The sequence below is a fragment of the Calliopsis andreniformis genome, unplaced genomic scaffold (genome assembly GCF_051401765.1).
Source record: "Calliopsis andreniformis isolate RMS-2024a unplaced genomic scaffold, iyCalAndr_principal scaffold0022, whole genome shotgun sequence".
Taxonomy (NCBI): Eukaryota; Metazoa; Arthropoda; class Insecta; order Hymenoptera; family Andrenidae; genus Calliopsis; species Calliopsis andreniformis.
Window position 1 is genome coordinate 5,073,428 of NW_027480432.1, and position 19,611 is coordinate 5,093,038.

Here is a 19,611-nt window from a genome sequence, read left to right on the forward strand (position 1 = left end):
TAGCTGCGAACCGAAAAAATTGTTATAAAAGTACGTGAATAATTAGCAATTCATATAATACACTATTCTAAACAGAAGCCTTCGATTTTTTATGTTCATTTCCACAAATATTTAGTAATACCCAAAATTTAAGAATAAAGAATTTACTTTTGATAAAAAGGTTGAATAGAACTAAATAATTATGATAAGTCTTACATTTGTCCGTGATTCGAATGATTTTACGAAAAAAATTACATTGAGAGTCGAGAAGAACTCCATACCAGACTTTAAAAGCTTCGAAACATATAATTTCATAATATTCAAGTGCCATAGACAAGATGGCTTCAACCCTTTTCCGCGAATCTTACCCTAATATTCTCCAAATATTTTAAAATTCATATATCTACCCAAATTTTACGAAAATAACCAAAAATTAATCTCCAGATACCAGTTACTTCGAGCTAATCGTGTTTCCATCGTTCTGAGAGCTTCACATCTCAAACAAAGTAGATTTTAGCATAAAATATACGAAAGCCCGAGAGAAAAAATGCGAGCGCACGCTGTAGACAACGTATGCAGGCTTTTCGCAATATTTCCGCGCGAGAACCGCAAATATTGCATGCAACTAGTGAGCTAAAGTCAATACTGTACCTTATTATGCAACTCACCTGTAAAAACCACGTCTATTCGCGAGCAAACAGTTAATTCCTTGAATAATTCGTAGAGCAACGTAACGTGTCCTAACAAGCTTCGAAAAGGAATGACCGAACGCGGGAATACGGAACCTGCGCAATGGAAAGTGGAACATTCGAACTGAAACAATTCAAATATTCCAAATAAAAAACTTGCAATTGGCAGATAAAGTGTAAATTTTTAATCAAATCAGAAATCGAATTAAAATTCTCTGAATTTTTTCTATTTTTCGAATACAAAATTTGTTTTAGTTTCCCTTTAAATCTGTTTCGAAATTTGAATTTGCTTCACTTATCGGTAGACGGTCAGTTCGAAACGCGAACCAGCGGCGCGCGCACTTCTTCCCTTCCTGCCGAAATGGTCACGTCGCGTCAGCCGCTTCAAATTTCGAATTTTCATCGCATTACAGGTAATTGAGACCCCATACACGTTAGAAGTAGTACAATTACTCATTGCAATATCATAGAGATAATTGGTTGAGACTGACAATCCATAAAATCAGTTTTCCAGTACAAAATATCCAGGACTGGTGAATAACCGTTTCGCCATGCCGAGAGAAAATGGAGGGAAAAGGTGAGAAAGAATATCCTAGTTACACGATTTCAGGAAGCTGCCAAATTAGCTTTTCTACCTTTCTTAGTAAGGATTTCACGTTTTGAGTAGTCAATTGGCGTGTAGAGGTTAAATTGTCGTGTATTCTCGCGACAGGACGAGGACGAAATTTCAGCTGAGGGTAAATGGAATCGGCACGAGCGTACTTATCGAATGTCCGTACATCCGTGTCACTAGCGTCTTTGATAAGTCCGACGCGTATCCAGTAGTTCGCATTTTTCCGTGGATTTTCACATTTCACGTTTACTTTCGAACGCGCCGCTGTAATACAGATTAGATTTCGAACGTTCACATAGTAATTTAACGCGCGGTTTAACGAGTTTGTTCGGAATCGGCAAGGTGCACCGAAGCGTATCGAACATTCGTTATGCGGGACACGAAGCGGTTGTTTGGCATGCTTTAATTCTGTTGAGAGCCAGAGCCTTTAATTGCAAGCTAATTCCGATCGATTTCGATCTGCCACTTGTTGACGCGTGAAATGCATTCGGTAATAAACGTTTCGTTACATGGGGAAAATTTTAGACATCAACTCGTACAGTTTTAGAACTCCATTATCTTTATTCTGAATAGTATAAAAATTACATTTGTGGAAGTTGTACCCTGTACGATTAAATTTACTTGAATCATGGTACGAACAGATTGCACTTTAAGCATCTTCATTTTCAATAATACATTTCTGCTATACACTGTGCTTGTGGAATTATAAGAAATTGTTATTGGCCATGTATATACAAACTTATATGACAGAAGATACTTCTATATTAATGAGAGGATTTGGGAACCGGATGGCTAGGAGTAAAAACTTCATAGTCTACCACTGAGAAGTGATAGTCTCCCATGAGTACGGTGTTAGAGGCATGTTCACCATCGTAACTGTGAGGAAGATTGCTATAACTATCCATGTTCACGTTGCAATTGCTAGAAATTAGTAGATCAGCTCCTGCCCCAAAAATTGGCCCAATGCTGTAACGATAGTAGAAAATTAGTTTAGTATTGTGTATTACTGTTGATGTCGCATTAATACTTACTCCGGATGATAGCAAATGGCAAAGGGTTTCTTCACAATATCATACTTCGTTGGAGGTACATCTTGGTTGTTGGTTAGAGTGAACAGGAAAGCTTTCTCCGAATAGATGTAGTGCCCTTTGGGATTCGTTTTACCCCACGGTGCATCACTGAACCCACCACAAATTTCTCCTCTGGTTCCCTATGGATTGTGCAAAGTTACGTTACATTATTTTCAATATCAATGCATTGGTGTATCTATAACGAGGAGATATTTAACAATTTATTTAAGATAAAGCCTTTACATAAATATCTGCAATCAAAATATCACATACCAATGCAATTACATATGTTGGACAAACCCCATCACAATGTCGGTGAAACGATGATGCTGAATAACCATGACTAGAGGCTCTAGAATTTAGCAATAATTAATACACTGCATTACTTCCATTAAATTCTTATCAGCATCAAATATACCTATATACTAGACGCCAACTCTGTTTTGGTGACCCGTACCACTGATTCAGAAGTCGTTGAAAGCCCATCTTATCTCGAGACAGAATTTGTGACCCAAGAAAGAAAAAGGGACTAACTCTTGGTTGTAACCGTTTGTCTTCCCAAATCTCCGCGTACTTGTTCGGCAAGGCTGCGTATCTATACCTAAAACAAAACGTAAAAATCGAAAGCCTCCAAGGGAAACAAAAATTTCTGGCAAACCGTACCTTATGGGTTTTGAGCCACTTGATCGATCGGGATTGAAAAATTCGTACCTCTCCAAGGATAGCTCTATAGGCACAGCTCCGGTGGGCTCTACTTCCTCCGCAAAGACCTGACTGTCGATCAGCAGTAGTCGAACATGATTTATCACCCCTGATAAATGTTGGCAAACCCTCACTCGTTCCTCCTCTGTCCAGTGTTGAGTAGGCTGCGTCACCCCTGCCTAGGAGCGTGGTCCGTACGGTTAAGCGTTCCTTAACTCGTAATTCTAAATTCCGATCCAAGAACCTAAGGACCCAAGGACCCGGTAATAATCGTATGCGACATAAGGTCTGAGACCTTGCATGACATACGCATGGTCAGAGCTTTAAGTCTTCATCGAATTCAAGGGATTTAAAGTACTCGGAAACGGAATAAAAATTTCAAGGGAAAAGAACCTGATATTTAGCCCAATTTAGCACAGCTCTCCAAACGTCTTCTTCCTCCAGTCCCAGATAGTCAGAGGATATTAATTTCACCAGGGCATCCTTCGGGAGGTTACAGAAGGCAGTTGTTTTCACAGTATCCACTGCGTTTTCCCCAATAAAGGCAAAACATCTTTCGATGAAAGATGAGCAAGCCCCTTTGCCACCTGTGAGGGACGACAAATATTAAGTAGCTAATACTGAATCATGAATGATAAATTGTATTCTCGTAGATAATACTTAACTTCTGAGAAAATATCATCTATAGATTTGTTTTATTTGACTAGTTTAATTCAAGAAACAATAACACATGCACTATAATTCAAAAATATTTATTAAACATACGTCGAGTTCGCATCCATTACAGTAACCATTCAATCATGTAATATTTACATGTAATATAAAATGGAATACAATGACATTTGTCTGCATATTTTTCCACTAGATGATACAGATTTTATAAGCTACAGTGACATTCAAACGTTCTATATTCCCTAGAAAAACTGTTTCAGTACAGGATGACAATAATAAAATCTTTCTCTAATGAGAATAGTACTGGTTCCAACACAACAGTGTTGATTTACAATTTGTACTGGTCAATTTTCCATAGTCTTAAGTATTCTAAATTAAGCGTCACATTGAAAGTGTTAACTTTGTCCTCGTCACTTCCTTCCGCAGTTCACAGATGTAGTCTTCATACGAAGCGCAAAATACAATTTGTTGTTGTTAGTCTTTAGAAATGTCCACCGAGGTTATGACCCCTCAGTTAATTAGCCCCTGGATTCGTATTCTGTATTAATGTTATGTTATCTCCTTTCAGCATGATACGTCCGAGCGGCTTTCTGTTCTTCGTCTTCAAATGGTACTCCTCTGCGTCGTCCAGGACCAAATTCATGTACTCATCAAATCCGACGATGTGACCCTCGATACGAAGGTTGATGTTCTCGAACAACCAAACTTGCACACGCGAACGGTTTTGCAGGTATCGAAATATAAGGTTGATGGGCTGTACCATCACCTTTTGAACTTTCTGTGGTCCCTTGTACGACATTTTTTTAGCGGTTTTCAAAAATTAACAGGCAACGCTTAATAAACGCGTGCTTTGTAAACGCCGGACGCCGGAAGATGCGGCGTCGTAGTTCTGCCAATCATTCTTCCTAGTTACTTTCATTCGTTACTATTTTCAAGATGAAGATATTGCGTATTTTTGAATATTTTGAGATTTTTAGATAATATAAGAGACGAATATAAAATGTGATAAAAATTATAAGTCAGGATGTTCGATTTTAGTTTTAAAAATTTATATAGGGAAAAAAGTTCGAGCATTGGTAGCAATGATTCAGTAAAATCTCCCTATAACGTGCTGCCCCAGCGGCAGGTATGCCAATTAGGCGGGAGACAGTCGATAACTAACCACATGAGTGGAAATCAAATTTTTCAAATGATACGAGATATAAAATTTCAATTCAAATTCAAATTCAAAATTTCCTTACCTCATCGCATAAAATAATATATTTAGAATTACTTAAATTCTAAAATTATAATAGCAAGTAGCATGAAAATATTCAGATGTAGAAATAAATAAATTTAACCATAATTTGTATCCACATGCTTCATAATATATAATAATAATCAATTTGCTATGAAACAAACCTAGCATCCAGAATCTCTTACTTTTGGACCCAATGTTACGCTTGTTTCACCATCATTTCAAGTTCCACGTATTTTATCTCTCAAACGTCAGCGAATCGGCGAGTTTGTGAATGGGAATTGTTCGATGCTTCAACTTTTAATAGAGTATCGTGAATAACTTACCAGGAACTCGCTCTTGTGCTTCCAGGGCCGCAGTCAAAAGAGCACACGCGTTTCCAGGGCTGAGAGTGGCGGAGACGTGTTCCTCGCAACTTCTCCAAAGTTCCTCGACGCCGAGTTCTTGAGCGAGCCCCAGCATCTCGAAGATGCCACTGTCCTGTAGCATGATCTATAGAAAAGTTGCCACGATGAAACTCGGCCATGCCTTGTGGGTCATCCAGAAGTTTTCTGATAGCGGGTGGAAGAAATATAGTGAGGTCCTTCGGGCACTGGTAAGTGGTATCTCAAGTACTAACTTCAAGTTGTTTCTTTTTATTGTTCTGTATATTTTATAACGTGCCTCTTGACTCTTAATATTCCACAAGGATATGCAAGTTAGTGCGCTTAAGACCTAAGAGTGTATAAAACTAGAATTACTATTTTATGGGTACTAAATTATTTAAGGTGGCTACACATAAAATTTAGTATTTCTGTGTGTCTTCTCAGTTTTTATGGACAAAGTAATAGAACTTGGCATTTGCAATTTAATGTTTTAATATGTGGATCAGCTTGTCAGAGAATTCTGTTTTTATCTCTGAGTATATAGTTTCAATTTTTAACACTTTTCTTTAACGTGGGTCTACAAATAATTAATGGAAGAAACTCTGAACAATAATTCTCTAATAACTTCATTTTCTTGCACCATTTTTATCTTTTTTTAATCTGCAGTCTCAAATAAGAATTTTCTAAAACTCTAATTTCTGATAAAGTGTACAAAAAAATTGTGAAACAATTTTCTATAGTCTGTTAACTTGCATATCTTTATAGCTACTTTTTCAAACCACACTGCTTCAACATAGCTACATTTATTCCACCTATATTACTGCTCAATACCAGAAAAAATAGTCACGTGGGTCCATATGTCCCAATTTACCTTCCCAGTGTAAATATAATGAATGAATTGTCGAAACGTTTCCGGGTGGGCATGTGGCATCCTCACAGGGGTTGGATTTCCGGGTGTTCCAATCCTCTTGGCGGCCGTGAAGTTCTTGCACCTAGGAAATCAAGCCGATGTGTATATCGATCCCCAACCACGATAATTACCATGATACAGGGTGTACAGTAAGGGGTTAGAACAATGGAAGAAGAATCGCGCGAGCGTAAATGCAGCGTGGCTGCGTGGCCCTTCTAACGAACACCCACCCACTTCGCCCTTTCGTCACCTCCGCTCCTACTACTTCTGCCAGTGTTTCTTGTTACAAAAGGGCTTAATTGACTTCGTCAGGAAGCTCCGTTGCCGCGAGAGTATTCCGTGTAACGCGCGGCACCGGGGCTTCAGTTTTCGTTCCTCTAGAAATTAATGGCGACCATCGAAAAGTCGCCTCTCACCCCTTTTTTCCTTTCCCCACGGCGCACCGCCGCCGCTGCGGATCTTTTCTGGCGGCTCGAGCTGAAAGCGGATCCCCCATGACCCATTGGGAGACCATTCGATCTCGGGCTTTTCTGCCCTACCCCGTTTCCCACCTCGCGCGACTAGATGCACAAAAGGGAAGCTTTTAACATCGACGAGTCTAGAAAAGGAACACCTTCTTCTTTAGTCCCGAATCGCTGGCGCACTCCTCTCAAGGGTTCCTTTTATTATATGCGTGCCTTTAAAAATATTCTGCGCGTGTACAAAGCGTCTTCTTTGCATCCACTGTTTCCATTGCGGCGGAAGAAAGAAATATAACATTTTCATGGCTCAGAGACCGAGTGGGTTTAAGGACCGTAATTAAGGGGTTGAGATGGGGTAGAGGATGAAAAGAAGGGGATATTTGGACAGTTTTTTAGGGAGTTTCTATTCATTTATCTGGGTCATTTGTGGGAGATGTGTGTAAAAAGACAGTGTTTTTCGTATGGTACGTGGATTAAACCGACACTTAAATCAAGACGCTAGGACCGAACACAAACCACAATCTCTTAAAAGAAACTCCTTATTTCTCAAAGCATTTCGAATTCTCTGACTTTTAACCACATAGACTTGCATTTCTTCACAAAGCCTGAGCTCTCGTTTAAACCCAGAGGAGTTTCCACGCGAGTCGACTTGCCCTGTTAACAGATTAAGCAAAGGCGTTATCAGTGGAGCCAAGAAACGAGGGCGTGCACGACAGAGGCAGTGTTGGAGTCATGAAAAACAAATATTTGAATGGGTGTATCGCATCCACGAAGACATTGAAGGGCGGGACACGACAACGGCGTTCTAATACCATTAACCTCGACGAGGCGAGAAAGATTTCGCGTGCTAGAAACGGGAGAGGCTCGCGATGCGAGTCGCAAGGGGCTAAAGCGTACCGGCGTTCGTATCGAATCAAAAGAAAATTCTGTCAAAGAGCGAGAGCACAAATGGAAAAGGCGTGCACGGGGCGCGCTGCTTTGATATTATAACCGACGCGTTAACAAACGCTCTGCTTCGTCGACAGGAGAGCGCGCGAAAGTTGGAAACCCGTGGCCGACCCACGAAACATGGTTGCCAGAGTCGACAGAGGAAAACTAGTGCTCAAAAAAATTAAAAACACCCGCACACAGAGCAGCCCGAACGTACACCGATGCACACCCCCGCGGGTCGACTTTTAACAGACCGAAAAAAACTCGACCTTTATGCTTACGCGTACGACTTCGGAGCGATACGACCGCGCGATATCAAAGCGATACTCTGCACATTTATTTCCATAAATTAGAGGGAAATCTTGAAATATCGAAGGCTCTTCCTTTTACGTTTGATCTCCACCTGTAATTTCTTCTAAGGGGTTCTAATTCGATTTCTGTGTACGCTCTCTGAGAAAAGAGTCTGGAGAAATTTTATATTTGATTCTTATTTGATTTCTGAAATTTCGTTTATTAGTGAGATCATGGACTTCGTTATATTTAGTCAGAGATAAAAATGTAATTTAGGAACTTGCCCTTTTAGGGTCACAGATATGAAGGGAATCTGTTTTTTCAAAAATTCTGATAGACGACTTTTTAAAAGGATTTTTTGTAGTGAGGTGCTTTTAAGCTTATGCTGCAGAATTAAAAAAAGTGAATTTCCAGAGGGAATTGATGATGTATTTTGCAGCTCACTGTAAATTCTTTTTTTATTTTTGCGTTTTTCTAGGAATGAGGGAAAATGTTTAAGAATTTTTCTCTCTAAATTATAACGTACAGCAGAAAACTACCTATAATTAAAAATTCGATGAATAGTCACTCACATTCATTATTTAATAGAGTCTACAAATTTTCTCTCATAAATTACTCATCTACACAGATCACTGATTAAAGTCCTTTCAATCCAACCAAAAAAATCTCAAAGCCTCTCTCAGATCTGAAAATAAAATTCCAATAAATTCCCTCAAATTCCCAAACAGGATAAACGCTTAATCCACAGCCCAGAAATTTGGGCGCGAGCCACAGCAATATCAGCAACACAAAACCACACTAGTAGTATTAAGGCGAGAAAGAAACTATGAGGAAGAAAAATAAAGGTGAAAATAAAGGAATCGGATGCTTGATCGTAATGGATGGTACGCGGAACGAGGCGAACAAGGAACGAAGGAAAAGAAAAAGGAAGGGGTGTGCTCGGTCGGGGGAAGGGAGAAAAGAGAGAAGAAGGAAGGCGCGGAGGGAAGCTTTTCCCTAATCACAGGCGAACGCCGCGCAGCCGGAATCAAAGAAAACCAAATATCAGCGAGTGACGCTGCGAGAAAAAGAATAGGGTACCCGCGCGCGTCTGGTGTGACGACGAGGTGTCACGGGGGTGGTAGCGTAGGCTCTACGAGCCTCGCGGTGAGAGGATGTTAGAGGGGAAAAGGGGGCTAGTGGTGCAGGGGAAACGAGGGTCGTGGCTGCTTGGTTTCACGGCGGCAAGGGTTGAATGTCGCCGCGGGCTCCGCTACTAACGACCAAGCGCGCGATTATATAGCGGCTCCGTCGATTTCCGCGCAAAAACCGCCCCCGCTTCCGGCGCGCAGAGTCAAATTCGCGTCGCCAGCTCCTTGTTTCACATCACGCTGAAACGCCTCGATTTCACGCGTTGCTCTATTATCGAAGCTCCGATCGATTCCAATCCATAGTATTGTACTCGAGTCCATAATTACTGGGGAAATTGTGTGATTAGCGATTTTTCTTTCTTTTGGAGGGAATTATTTCTTCTTTACCTGAGCTTGAGGTTCAGGTTTTGGATTTTATTGCAAACTTGAACCTGCCTGTGGTGAGAGTAATACAGGATTTAAGATAAATATCTCAACAGATGGGCATTCAAGATATCAAATGTCTCAGTAATTCGTCAACCACAAAATGCATATTCTGACACTTGAGATATCTGTTTTTTATCAGAATTAACCTTGAAATTAAATAAAATTCGTGTCCAAGTATAGAGACATGGTTAGCTATTGAGACATTCTCCAGTGTCCTACAGCTCTGACAATATCAACCGCCTCCACGTCAACTGAAAACGATTTCCCATAGTTCACAGAAATATTCCACGCAATATTCGCGAAGCATAAAAAAAAATCTTCAGCTTTGCAGTAAAGGCAAAAAAGAAGCGCATCCTCTCGATTCACCAGCGCCACCCCCTCTCCTAATCCAAAAGAAACAAAGCCTAACGATCACAGGCGAAAGTGCCATCGAACGTCCAATACCCAGGCATGTTTTTCAATTTCTTTCCCGTCGCTGTGAAGCGTCGTTGTCGTCTCTACTGGGTTTCGAAATGACAAGGATTACAAGAGACCCGTAGCAGGAGAGTCGACTCTTTGTCAGGATTTACAGCAGGCCTGGAGTACGCCGCGCGGAGTTTTGAGTGCGGTCGCGTATTGTCCATTCGTTTCTCCTACGGACGCCTGTCACGAGCATGCGTAACTTAATTTTCCGAGGCCGGTGTCGGCTGGTCGGGCGCCTAGAGGGCGGAGGGAGGGAAAAGAGGAGCGACGACAAAAGGACCTGGCGTCTCCATTCCCCGATATCAAAAGGGATCGCGGAAATATCGTAATTGACTTTACAATTAGCATCGGCCTGTCCCGCTGGAATGCCTCGTGGCTGACCCCACCCCGACCCCTCTCCTCTGGCCCCAGACGCTGCATCGAGGCTCCTCCTTACAACAATTAGAATTCACCCGGTGGAAACGCGGCGAGACGCGGCCGCCACGGGTGAATCGTCCAAGAGAGCACTTCTCTCATTGTCCAACTAATTAGAACGTTCGATCGATTCATTTCGCCGTAACAATCCCGGCTGCTTAATTAAAATTCATCGCGGAACGCCCCCTCGGCTGCTCTTCCCACTGAAACGAAAGTTTCATGACTTGGCGATTTTTCCGCGGACCCAGGTCGCGCGACCAAGAATTCTGTTCGTGAGCTTTCGCGAGCACCTGGGGAACCGATGAAACCACCCCTGTGGCACTGTTCTCTTTCGCTGTGTTGGTGGAGTGATATACGCTCATCCGAGAAATTATTAATTTTTATAAGCTTGCGAGGAGAGTAGCGACTTTGTTTGTTATGGGGATAACGATTTGTGAAAGAATCCATTTATTTTGGGATAATTTTAGGAGGATGGCACTAGTGATAGGATGAACTAATATCCAAATTGTTAGTACGGTACTATCACAGGATTGGTGCAGAAGTTCCTTCCTTGGATATAGTAGGGAAATTGGGAGATGAGGGAAGAAATAACAGGTACTGTATTATGTTGCTAAAGTTTCGTTCGAGTCTAGGGCCTAGACCTACATCAATAGGATACATCATTTCTTCCCTCAACTTCCTGTTTCTTCCTCTATACCCAAGGAACGAATTCATGCGGCAACTCTAATAGTACTACCCTTATCGTACCAAACCTAGGGTCACTCAGAGTTCAAATATACCCAGATTTCCAAGAATTGAAGTTTGAAGATTCGAATACTTATACGAAAATTTGAAGAATTTTAAAATTTCTTTTAAAGTACTAGGATTCCATCTTGATTTACTATATACTCCATCTTCTCATTTCTAAAATCTATGCATATTTCATCAGGCAGAGCCCTAACTATGTACTTCCTCTCCACAAGTATGTACAGGTAGGCCGCAAGTGACTCGTAGGATTTAACTAAGTTATCATTTTCCTCCCTTAGTTCGGCTGCAACTCCCCTCGCAGAAAGTTCGAGGTTTTTTCTTCGCCAGTGGCCGTAGAGAAAAGTTTCTAACGGAGTTACCGCGAGGCGAGTTTCCCTTAGCTCTAGAAGACTTAAGCGAGTGCAGCTGATTGCACAGTGGTGAGCCGAGGATACGTATATTCGAACGCGGCCTCGCTTCTTTATGCAACGTTCGTCTGCATTTACATTGCAGAAATTCGTCGCGAGTGTACGGGGTAATATTCCAGGGTTCCCTGTTAATCCTTCGTCCCGCGTAAGCGACGAGACCCATTGTCCCCTGTCGCTGTTTATTTTTCGCGAACACCTCTGGAAGCTCGCAACCGCGTTTCACCTTTCAAATCGCACGAATTTCACGTAGCTCGTCTCCCGCGCGATTACACGCGCATCTTCGATCATTCCTCGTTCCTCAGTCTCTGAGGAAATTCGACTCGTTTGCTGATCGATCGACGTGCCGACGAGCTGGCTTAACAGCAATCGCAATTAACAATTAATTGGATCCCAGGGTGCGTCGTTCGTTTAATAAAATTTCTGGCTCAGCTTGCTCTTTTCGCCTCGATCCTCGCGTCTCTGGAGACGCTGAAAGATATCACTGGGAGAAGAAAAGTAATGGGGGATTGTCCCATTGTGGCAGGGTTCCGTGACGTGTGCGCGTTAGTAAATTAATTCAGCGATTCGGGGCGTCTCGAGTGAAATAATTCGAGGAGGAGAATACTGACCTCGCTTGTAGTATGATTCTGTGAGCGTACACAGGCGTCTCGTCCCTCCCCAGCAGAAAGACGATGTCAGCTGTGTCTTTGTCTTCTGACAGTCGAGCCAGGTCCTCCAGGAGTCTAGGCACTCCGGCCAGCCCTGCCTCGCCCGACACCCCCGCAGCACCTGGTGCCGCCCCCACAGCGATAGCTCTGCTTCCCATGATGCGTGGAGCAGGAATCAGTAACTATGTGGAAAGTAGGGTATTGATTATTGAAACGTATATGATAGGAGATTTTAGGAAAGTGGTTCTGTGCTTATCGTGGTGGGAGATAGACACAGTTTTTAGACGTCATGAGATTGGAAGTCCTTATTGGCAAGATTACAAAAGTAATTTTTATCATAGTGAAGTGGAATCAGTTTGAGCACTTAGAATTGGAAAATGTATATGCTGTTCAGAGCGCAGGAGATTGTCCCTGGAAAATAAAGGTCCTAGAACCTAGACTGCTTCTATGGACCTTCTACTGAGCTCTGATTAATACAGAGTAGGTTGTAATTCTAGGTTGTAGGAAACTAGAAATAGGAATTAATAGACAAGAAGGCTTCAAAGATCTTAAAATTAAAAATTTGCAAATTTTAAAGCTCTGAATACTTGAGTTAAAAGATAATATTTGAGTAAATTGAAAATTTAGAAGCTTCATAAATTGAGGATTTATCTACATTTGAAATATTAAAAAATCTGGAGACTTGGAAATTAGAATATTTGAACATTGAAACTCACAGGTGTTGGAAAAGTAGATTTATCTTCTGAAACGCACGATAATTAAGGTCCACCCAGTCCAAAGAAACGTCTCTCCTAATCTCTGAACCGCAGCCGATGGCGACAGTCTGCATAACCAGCGATCCGAGCAATTTGCGATAATCCGAAATTAATGGGAGGGGATACGCTGCAAACAGGAATAAACCCGTGACTGATGACAGTCACGTGAATGTCGGGGCGCGTGTCATCGTCTCGAACAATTTTCTGGTGGCATCCGCGCGTGTAGCACGGTCGAATGGGCGCGGCGCGAAAAAAAAGCAAAACCGATTAACGCACAATCGACGCTAATTGCACGATTAATATTTGATTTGCACCGCGTCGCGACGCGGTCTTTCTCCCCCTTTCTCTCTTCCTCTGTCGATCTCTGTCTATCTTGGATACGCGCGCGCGCTCGATCGACGCAGAGATTTTGTGTCACGGCGGCTGGCTGATTCCCTTTTAATTAGTTCGGGTTTTGTAGTTTTCGAACGCGTCACACGCGTCGATTGCACCGCGTATCAGTGGTGGGGGGAGGCATCGCGATTGCCGGTCATTTGCCCTCCGCGGATTTCCTCGCTCCATCGCATCCCGCATTCCGCGACCCGTCATTCGATTAAAAACCCATCCGTCGAAGCTTTTGTTTACTCCTGCCTGAGCAAGTTGCTGTGCAGAAAAATTTATTAACGATTCTGGTGCCTCGCCAGGCGACTAGCAGCTTATTCCTTGGATCTTCCTCTAGGTAGAATTGAGGGACAGGGATTGAAAGGACTGTGATTCTATTTTTTGTGCAGTCTTTGGTATATGAGTTGCTTAGGTCACAAACTTGTGTAAAAGAGAAAGAATAGAAAAATGAAGATATATGAATTATTTGGAAGTTCATATTGGAGTATTTGCAAGGTGATCGGTTTTGGTTCATGAAGTATTCAGTTCTTATCATTATGGTGTGTTTAGACCAAGTGAATGGTCGTTCTTCTGCCAGCTTCAGTAAAATCCAAGTGACGCGAGCATTCTTTCATTCAATCGTCGATTTTATTCATTCATAGTAATTGAATTTTGCTGAAGGTGGAAGAAGAACGAGCATTCATTCGCTTAGTCTAAATACACCATTAGGTATCTAACATTTGTCCATACAATTACATTCATACAGATACTTATTACAAAAGTTGGTCACAAAAGGTGTACTTGCTTAGGTACATACCTTATTTAACATCTCCTAGTAATAAAAATATACAGTCCCATAAAACGAGACTAAAATGGACATCAAAGCCTTACCAAATAACACCACAAGCAGATCACTGACTCTCCCAAACGAAATTCTTCAAAATGAAACGACTGTCCTTTAAACGGTTGCCTCAAATTTCGAAAAGCAGGCGAAACAACAAACCTCAACTCCACAAACCAAAACCAGACATCCTGCACGCCAAACAATCCCTGTCACCGAGATTCCACCAGAGTCCTCTTCCCCAGCTCCTAACCACACGAACCACTATCATCTCAAAACCTCTAAAACTCGAAATCCAATTACATTCTCAGTCGCCTCCTCAGAAGCACGCGCTCGAGACCACAACTGTTCGCGTTTATTTTGAAATTGCGTGGCCCCGGTTTAGGATCGTCCTTGGAACGAATAAACACAGCGTGCGTGTACAGCAGCGCCACGACGCCGTCGACCGTGGTGTCACGCGGGTCCTCGGGCTCGAGGAGTAGCTCACCTGAGATTCCGCGGGACCACTTTCACCTTCGAAGCACGAAAAGCCCAAGCAAAGCCTCCTCAACAGCGATCCTAGTCGATTCGAGCCGCGTCGCAGAGGCGTCGTATCCGTGGCACACGTGGAGGAGAGTGATCCTGCCCTGGGCGCTGCATTTTCAGAGTCTCCACATCTCTAGAGTCCCACGGGGCGCAACATTGTTCCCTGAAAGTCGTCGCCTTCTCCTTGGTCCCGTTGTTCAGCGCGAGCGTAGTCCCGCGAGGATCCGCGAGCACACGAGTGGAAGTCGGCCGAAGGCTAGGGGACGCTGGCTCGGTTTCGGCCGGAAGTTTCCAAGTTCACCGCGAGGTATTTCTCGAGCACGAGACGAGTTTTACGAGCGCTGGACCAGGCCTGCTCCCGCCCCGACCCACCTCTCTCGCTCTGGCCCAAGGAAAGGTGCTCGCTGGCCCTCGTTCCACCTGAGATGCCTACCCCTCGCCTCTCGCTCTCCCGTGGCCAATGCTCCTGCAAGATCACTCCTCCTCCTGCTCCGTTGTTGCCAGATCCTCCTCTTCGGAGCAGGCTGATCGCACGATCGGAAAGGATACACGCGCTGCCTCGTTCCAGCTAGCGAGCTCTCGTCTACTCGCCTCTCGATCGACAAGATCCCCCGAACCTTTTCGCGTCTCGCCGAGCGGTGCACCAGGCTAGTCGACGTTTATCCACATTCCGCCCTTTGTTCTTCTTAAATCGTACACCAAAGGCGAGCCTTTCTCTCGTTCGCTGCACTCTTGTCTCGCGGCCCTCGCGGCTTTCGAGGCCTCGTGGATGCTCGCTCTGGTTCTGATGCTGCCGCAATGGGGGGCTTCCTCGTTTTTCCTCGGGAAATGAGATCGTCCTTTTATGAGCGTTGTCAGCGGTTGTCTGACGAGAGGCGAGGCTCTTGGAGCGAGGAGACGAGATGCACTGTCGGTGGTTCAGGTTGTGGGATTGGGGATTTGATTTTGGGAGGATGGGTGGTATTAAGGTGTTTAGTTTGGATGTCTTGGATGGGGTATGTTAGAACACAATTTAAGGATGCATGTTCAGATACTCAGATATTTATTTTCTAGGCTTGTTAGCATCTTACACGGTATAAAATTTTAGAGATAAAAATATAGAATTTTAAACCTTTCTATAGATCTTACAACAAGATTTCCTCAACATAAACTCGTTGCTAAATTTCTTATCTTGGATCTATGACTTGTTTCGTGTCTTAACGATGACATCATTCAGTGGTCCCATACCACAACTGTTTCTGATAAATTTATTTTGCAATAACATTCTTGTACGAGTAATAGCTTACCTGAAACTCTAACGACGGCGAAATACGAGAAAACTGCAACCACTCATTTAAAAGCGCTAATGTTTTCGTAATCCTGAATTATGGTCGACATTAAAGTGATTTCAAGAGACATTTGGAAGGGTTTTATTAATGATTAAATCGTAAAAGGAAGACTCATGTTTGTAGGCCATGCTCATTCTTCAATCTGAGGACGTAATTATCTTGGAATCCAGCTTGGGTCTGCTCAGAATTTATAATGTTGCTTGCTACCACCATTAAGAAGAGATATAGCTCTGTATTTTTTGCTTAACTTGTCTCTCATACATTACAATGTGGTATGGTTGAAAGTGATAAATTTTGGGATCTTTTTCGTGGAATTGTATTGATCAATGGTAAAACTCCAATGATCTATAGTGATCGATGGATGGTAAGGCAGACTGGGATGGCTTAGGAGTATCGATTGTTGGTTTGGCGGACTTCATATCGATCGCAGGATAGATCACTATTGATAATCGAACAATGTTCTCAAATTAAATAATGAAAATTGAAATTTTATCTCACTGGTTTGCTCCTAAAAAAGGTACAAGACTATTTCACTTGAAATCTCAATACAAATGAAAACACTTCACCTCAAAAATTGCACTAATCTAGATTTAAAAAGAGGGTGAAATTATTCTTCCAAAAATCCCCCAATCAACCTCCCCGAATCCCAAAAACCCCAGCATCCCCATCCCCAAAAAAAAGACAACCTCACACCCCCGCAATCAGGACATAATTTCCCTCCTAGTAACCAGTAAAAAAAGCCACGAAGTTCTCTCAACACCTCGCCACTAAACGTTTCCCAACAGTGGCCGCGGAAATTCGCCGTTACCTGAAATTGTACACAATTTCCTATAATATAGCACACATTAACCGTCGAGTGTCCTCTCGACGGATGAGACGCGCGAATTTCCCAGCACCAGCAATATCCCCCCTCCTCCTCTGTCCCCCTCCCGCCCCTTGAAATGGAATCGCGCTGCCAGTAATAATCGGGGAAAGATCACTTAATGGCCCTCTAGGATAAGAGCCACCGTCATTCGCACCTCCGCGAATTCGCTGGCAGCGCCTAACAAAATTGCCGCATTATGTCGTTTAACGCCCCCGCGCGGAAATACACGGCGCATCGAGAAACCAGGAGGGAGGATAAAAAGTCGAGGGGGGTGGAGCGAAGGGGAGGGTTAGGGAGCGGGGCCCTGAGCGCTGCAGAGAGACTGACGAGGCAGGGTGAGGCGGGGAGGAGCGGGGAGGAGCGGGGAGGAGCGGGGAGGAGCGGCGATGTCGAGCGGGGGATGGAAGAGAAAATTACACGGGATGTCCGCGTGATAGAACGATGTGACGCGACGCCATAATACGGGGAAAGGTGTCAGAGAGTGCGAACAAGCAGGGCCGAGGATCGCGCTGCATAATAGATGCGTCGGACGCGCTTTAGCGCAAACAGGAACAAATTCCTCGGCGCACTCGTTGCAACAATTGAATCGGTAATCAAGCCGGTCCCGATAATCGAATCAGCCCGGGTACACGCGTAATTGAAATTTCGCAGTCGACCACTGCAAATATCCCACCCCCTGGCAACCCCCACCCCCGTCCCAATCTGTGTTAGTACGAGCGAAATTGCCTTGGCGAGTTTTCATCCGCTCGTCGAAAATGCCGCGGCGAAACGGTGATCTTACAAATTGTCGGTGCCAAAAAAAAGAAAAAAAAAAAAAAAAAAAAAGAATTGAGAGAGAGTCGATCGGCTGGGGTGATCGATAGCGACGTCGATGACACTGGGGTGCCCCGTTTCACGGTATAATTCGACGCGACGCGTTCCACCGCGGCAAATCGTATTTCCAGCCGTCGAAAAGTTCGACTGTGTTGGGAGACGCTCTGGGGATGTCAAAAACAGACGGCGTGTCGTAATGCTCGGGAATCACGTAACCGAGGGCTGTTTCGATGGTGGAATGAGAAATTTTCGGGGTGGTGGGGGAAGATATATTGTGCAGGTTTTTGGACTTAGTTGCTCGTTAGAAGGGGGTTGTTAGTGGTGACAGAATGGCAGAGATGGCTTGGTTTTTGCTGAGGATGGAAGGATTTTGGTTGACAGGGTACTTGGGATAGAAATTCTCTAAGGGATACAGAAGGTAAATGTCGTAATAGTGTTAGTGCCCAGGTATCGAGACACGGTCAGCTATTGAGACATTTACCTTAGTGGTTTTAATTAAAATTGGAGGTATTTATGAATGTTTTCTTATTTGAGTATCTGAATTTTTTTAAAGCATTTTTTTCATTTATTTCATAATAATCTACCCCTTGCAAAATTACTCGCTGCATATTTTCCTGCAATTTAAATTACCTCTGCTACCTGAAGCCTAAGAAAATTCCTGAAACAAGTGGTTAAAAAGACTCCAAATACTATCAAGAAAATATGTATCTCCGCCCTCGCCACTAATGACTTCATAACCCACGCAACGCGGATCCTAACAAAAAGAAGACCTGTTATATTATCGGCTGGGCCGAGAATAATATCCAAAGAACGGGCAGCGATAACGAGGCAGCCAGGCACACTCGCGAGACAAGGACAAAACGAGAATTAATTATCACGGAGGAAAATGGGCACTTAATTAACGCGGCTGACCGGATCAGATGTTCCTATTCGCGCAACGGTGTCACAGACGAAAGAGTTTTCTTCCAACGAACCTCATTTCGCCGACCGTGAATAAAGGGCCCCACTGAAGGAGACACGAAGCACCCCTCCACCTCGGTGTTTCGCGTAAATTGACCCTGACGAAGGAAGCATTTCTGCAAACTACTTTCATTCCGTTTCCACCCCCTGTGTCCCTCCATCGTGGCTTTGGCTTGAAAGGAGTCCGTGGATCTATGGAAAATGCACGGTCGGCGAGTCGCGAGCACATTGACGCGCGACTAAGTATCAATTGTACACAGTAATTATTAGCAACGCCATTGTCGTTGACCAGGGGCTGCGTTAATAATCGGAAGGAACTGGTCTTCTCACCCGACATCCACAGCGGATAATGTAGACGCTGGGAGGGTGGGTCGTCGTTTCTTGGAACGAGGAAATCGAGTTTAATTAGAGGGAGGCAAGGGGTGGTAGATGGACGTCGATATTACTGAGGATGGAAGAGACTTAAGGTTTCTTTGGCTTGAACTTTACAGTTCGGATTAAATTGAAAAATCGGGAGTTTAGAAATTGGAAAAGTTGAGAGAGATTAGGGGTTCACTAAAAGGTGAGTTACTGTGGAAGGGTCAAGGAGGCATGTTATGCTTTTCATATATATTTTATTCGTTCGATTTTAGTAGTTTTTAATTTTTTAAATTTGTGTAGGATATCATAGGTTTCTGGTACTCACAGACTGAAAAGTACACATTCGAACAATTACTACAGTCACAACCTTGTTGTGTACCGAACTCTGTTATTTTTATTTTTCTGTTTTTTAAACCGATATTCCAATACTTTTTAACAAGCCTAAAAAAGTCCAGTTTGCTTCAGACACCACGTCATTTTAATTTAAAAAGTTCATTCTCGATTGCTGATGTCTAGGTTACTCACGCGACTCGTACTCACTCGTATCGTATGAGGAAATTGGAGCGAATTGGAGTAGATTTCAACAGGCTGGAGTGAAATATCATGATGTGGAGGAAAGAACTTTTTCCCTACTGCAAATGTGTCCCCAGTA

General features: G+C 43.3%; 3 protein-coding genes across 3 annotated transcripts in view; 1 reads left to right on the forward strand and 2 right to left on the reverse strand.

Moving 5' to 3' along the window:
- Window positions 1–1,829: 1,829 nt before the first annotated feature.
- LOC143186823 (uncharacterized) lies at window positions 1,830–13,004 on the reverse strand. Its single transcript, XM_076390617.1, has 10 exons — window positions 12,869–13,004; window positions 12,114–12,334; window positions 6,199–6,319; window positions 5,289–5,454; window positions 3,447–3,640; window positions 3,015–3,232; window positions 2,770–2,952; window positions 2,625–2,703; window positions 2,313–2,491; window positions 1,830–2,247 (listed from the first exon to the last, which is right to left on the reverse strand). Exons 2-10 carry the CDS (start codon window positions 12,308–12,310, stop codon window positions 2,046–2,048), a joined length of 1,539 nt encoding a protein of 512 aa, XP_076246732.1. The 5' UTR covers window positions 12,311–12,334; window positions 12,869–13,004; the 3' UTR covers window positions 1,830–2,045.
- Window positions 3,781–4,579, reverse strand: LOC143186824 (putative small nuclear ribonucleoprotein E). Its single transcript, XM_076390618.1, has one exon. The coding sequence runs from the start codon at window positions 4,522–4,524 to the stop codon at window positions 4,240–4,242; it is 285 nt and encodes a 94-aa protein (XP_076246733.1). The 5' UTR covers window positions 4,525–4,579; the 3' UTR covers window positions 3,781–4,239.
- Fz2 (frizzled 2) overlaps window positions 5,511–19,611 on the forward strand; it is a 144,749-nt gene continuing 130,648 nt past the window's right edge. Inside the window, exon 1 of the mRNA XM_076390615.1 lies at window positions 5,511–5,557. The gene's annotated coding sequence lies outside the window, so the exon portion shown is untranslated. The remainder of the gene's footprint in view (window positions 5,558–19,611) is intronic.

Bases quoted from the DNA above. Each gene is read 5' to 3' on its own strand.
- LOC143186824 (XM_076390618.1), bottom strand. From the start codon at position 4,524: ATGTCGTACAAGGGACCACAGAAAGTTCAAAAGGTGATGGTACAGCCC.
- LOC143186823 (XM_076390617.1), bottom strand. From the start codon at position 12,310: ATGGGAAGCAGAGCTATCGCTGTGGGGGCGGCACCAGGTGCTGCGGGG. The intron at 5,455-6,198 runs GTAAATTGGGAC...ACTTTTCTATAG, and splicing joins ATTATATTTACACTGGGAAG to ATCATGCTACAGGACAGTGG. The intron at 3,233-3,446 runs GTTCTTTTCCCT...CCACGCTCCTAG, and splicing joins TAAATTGGGCTAAATATCAG to GCAGGGGTGACGCAGCCTAC.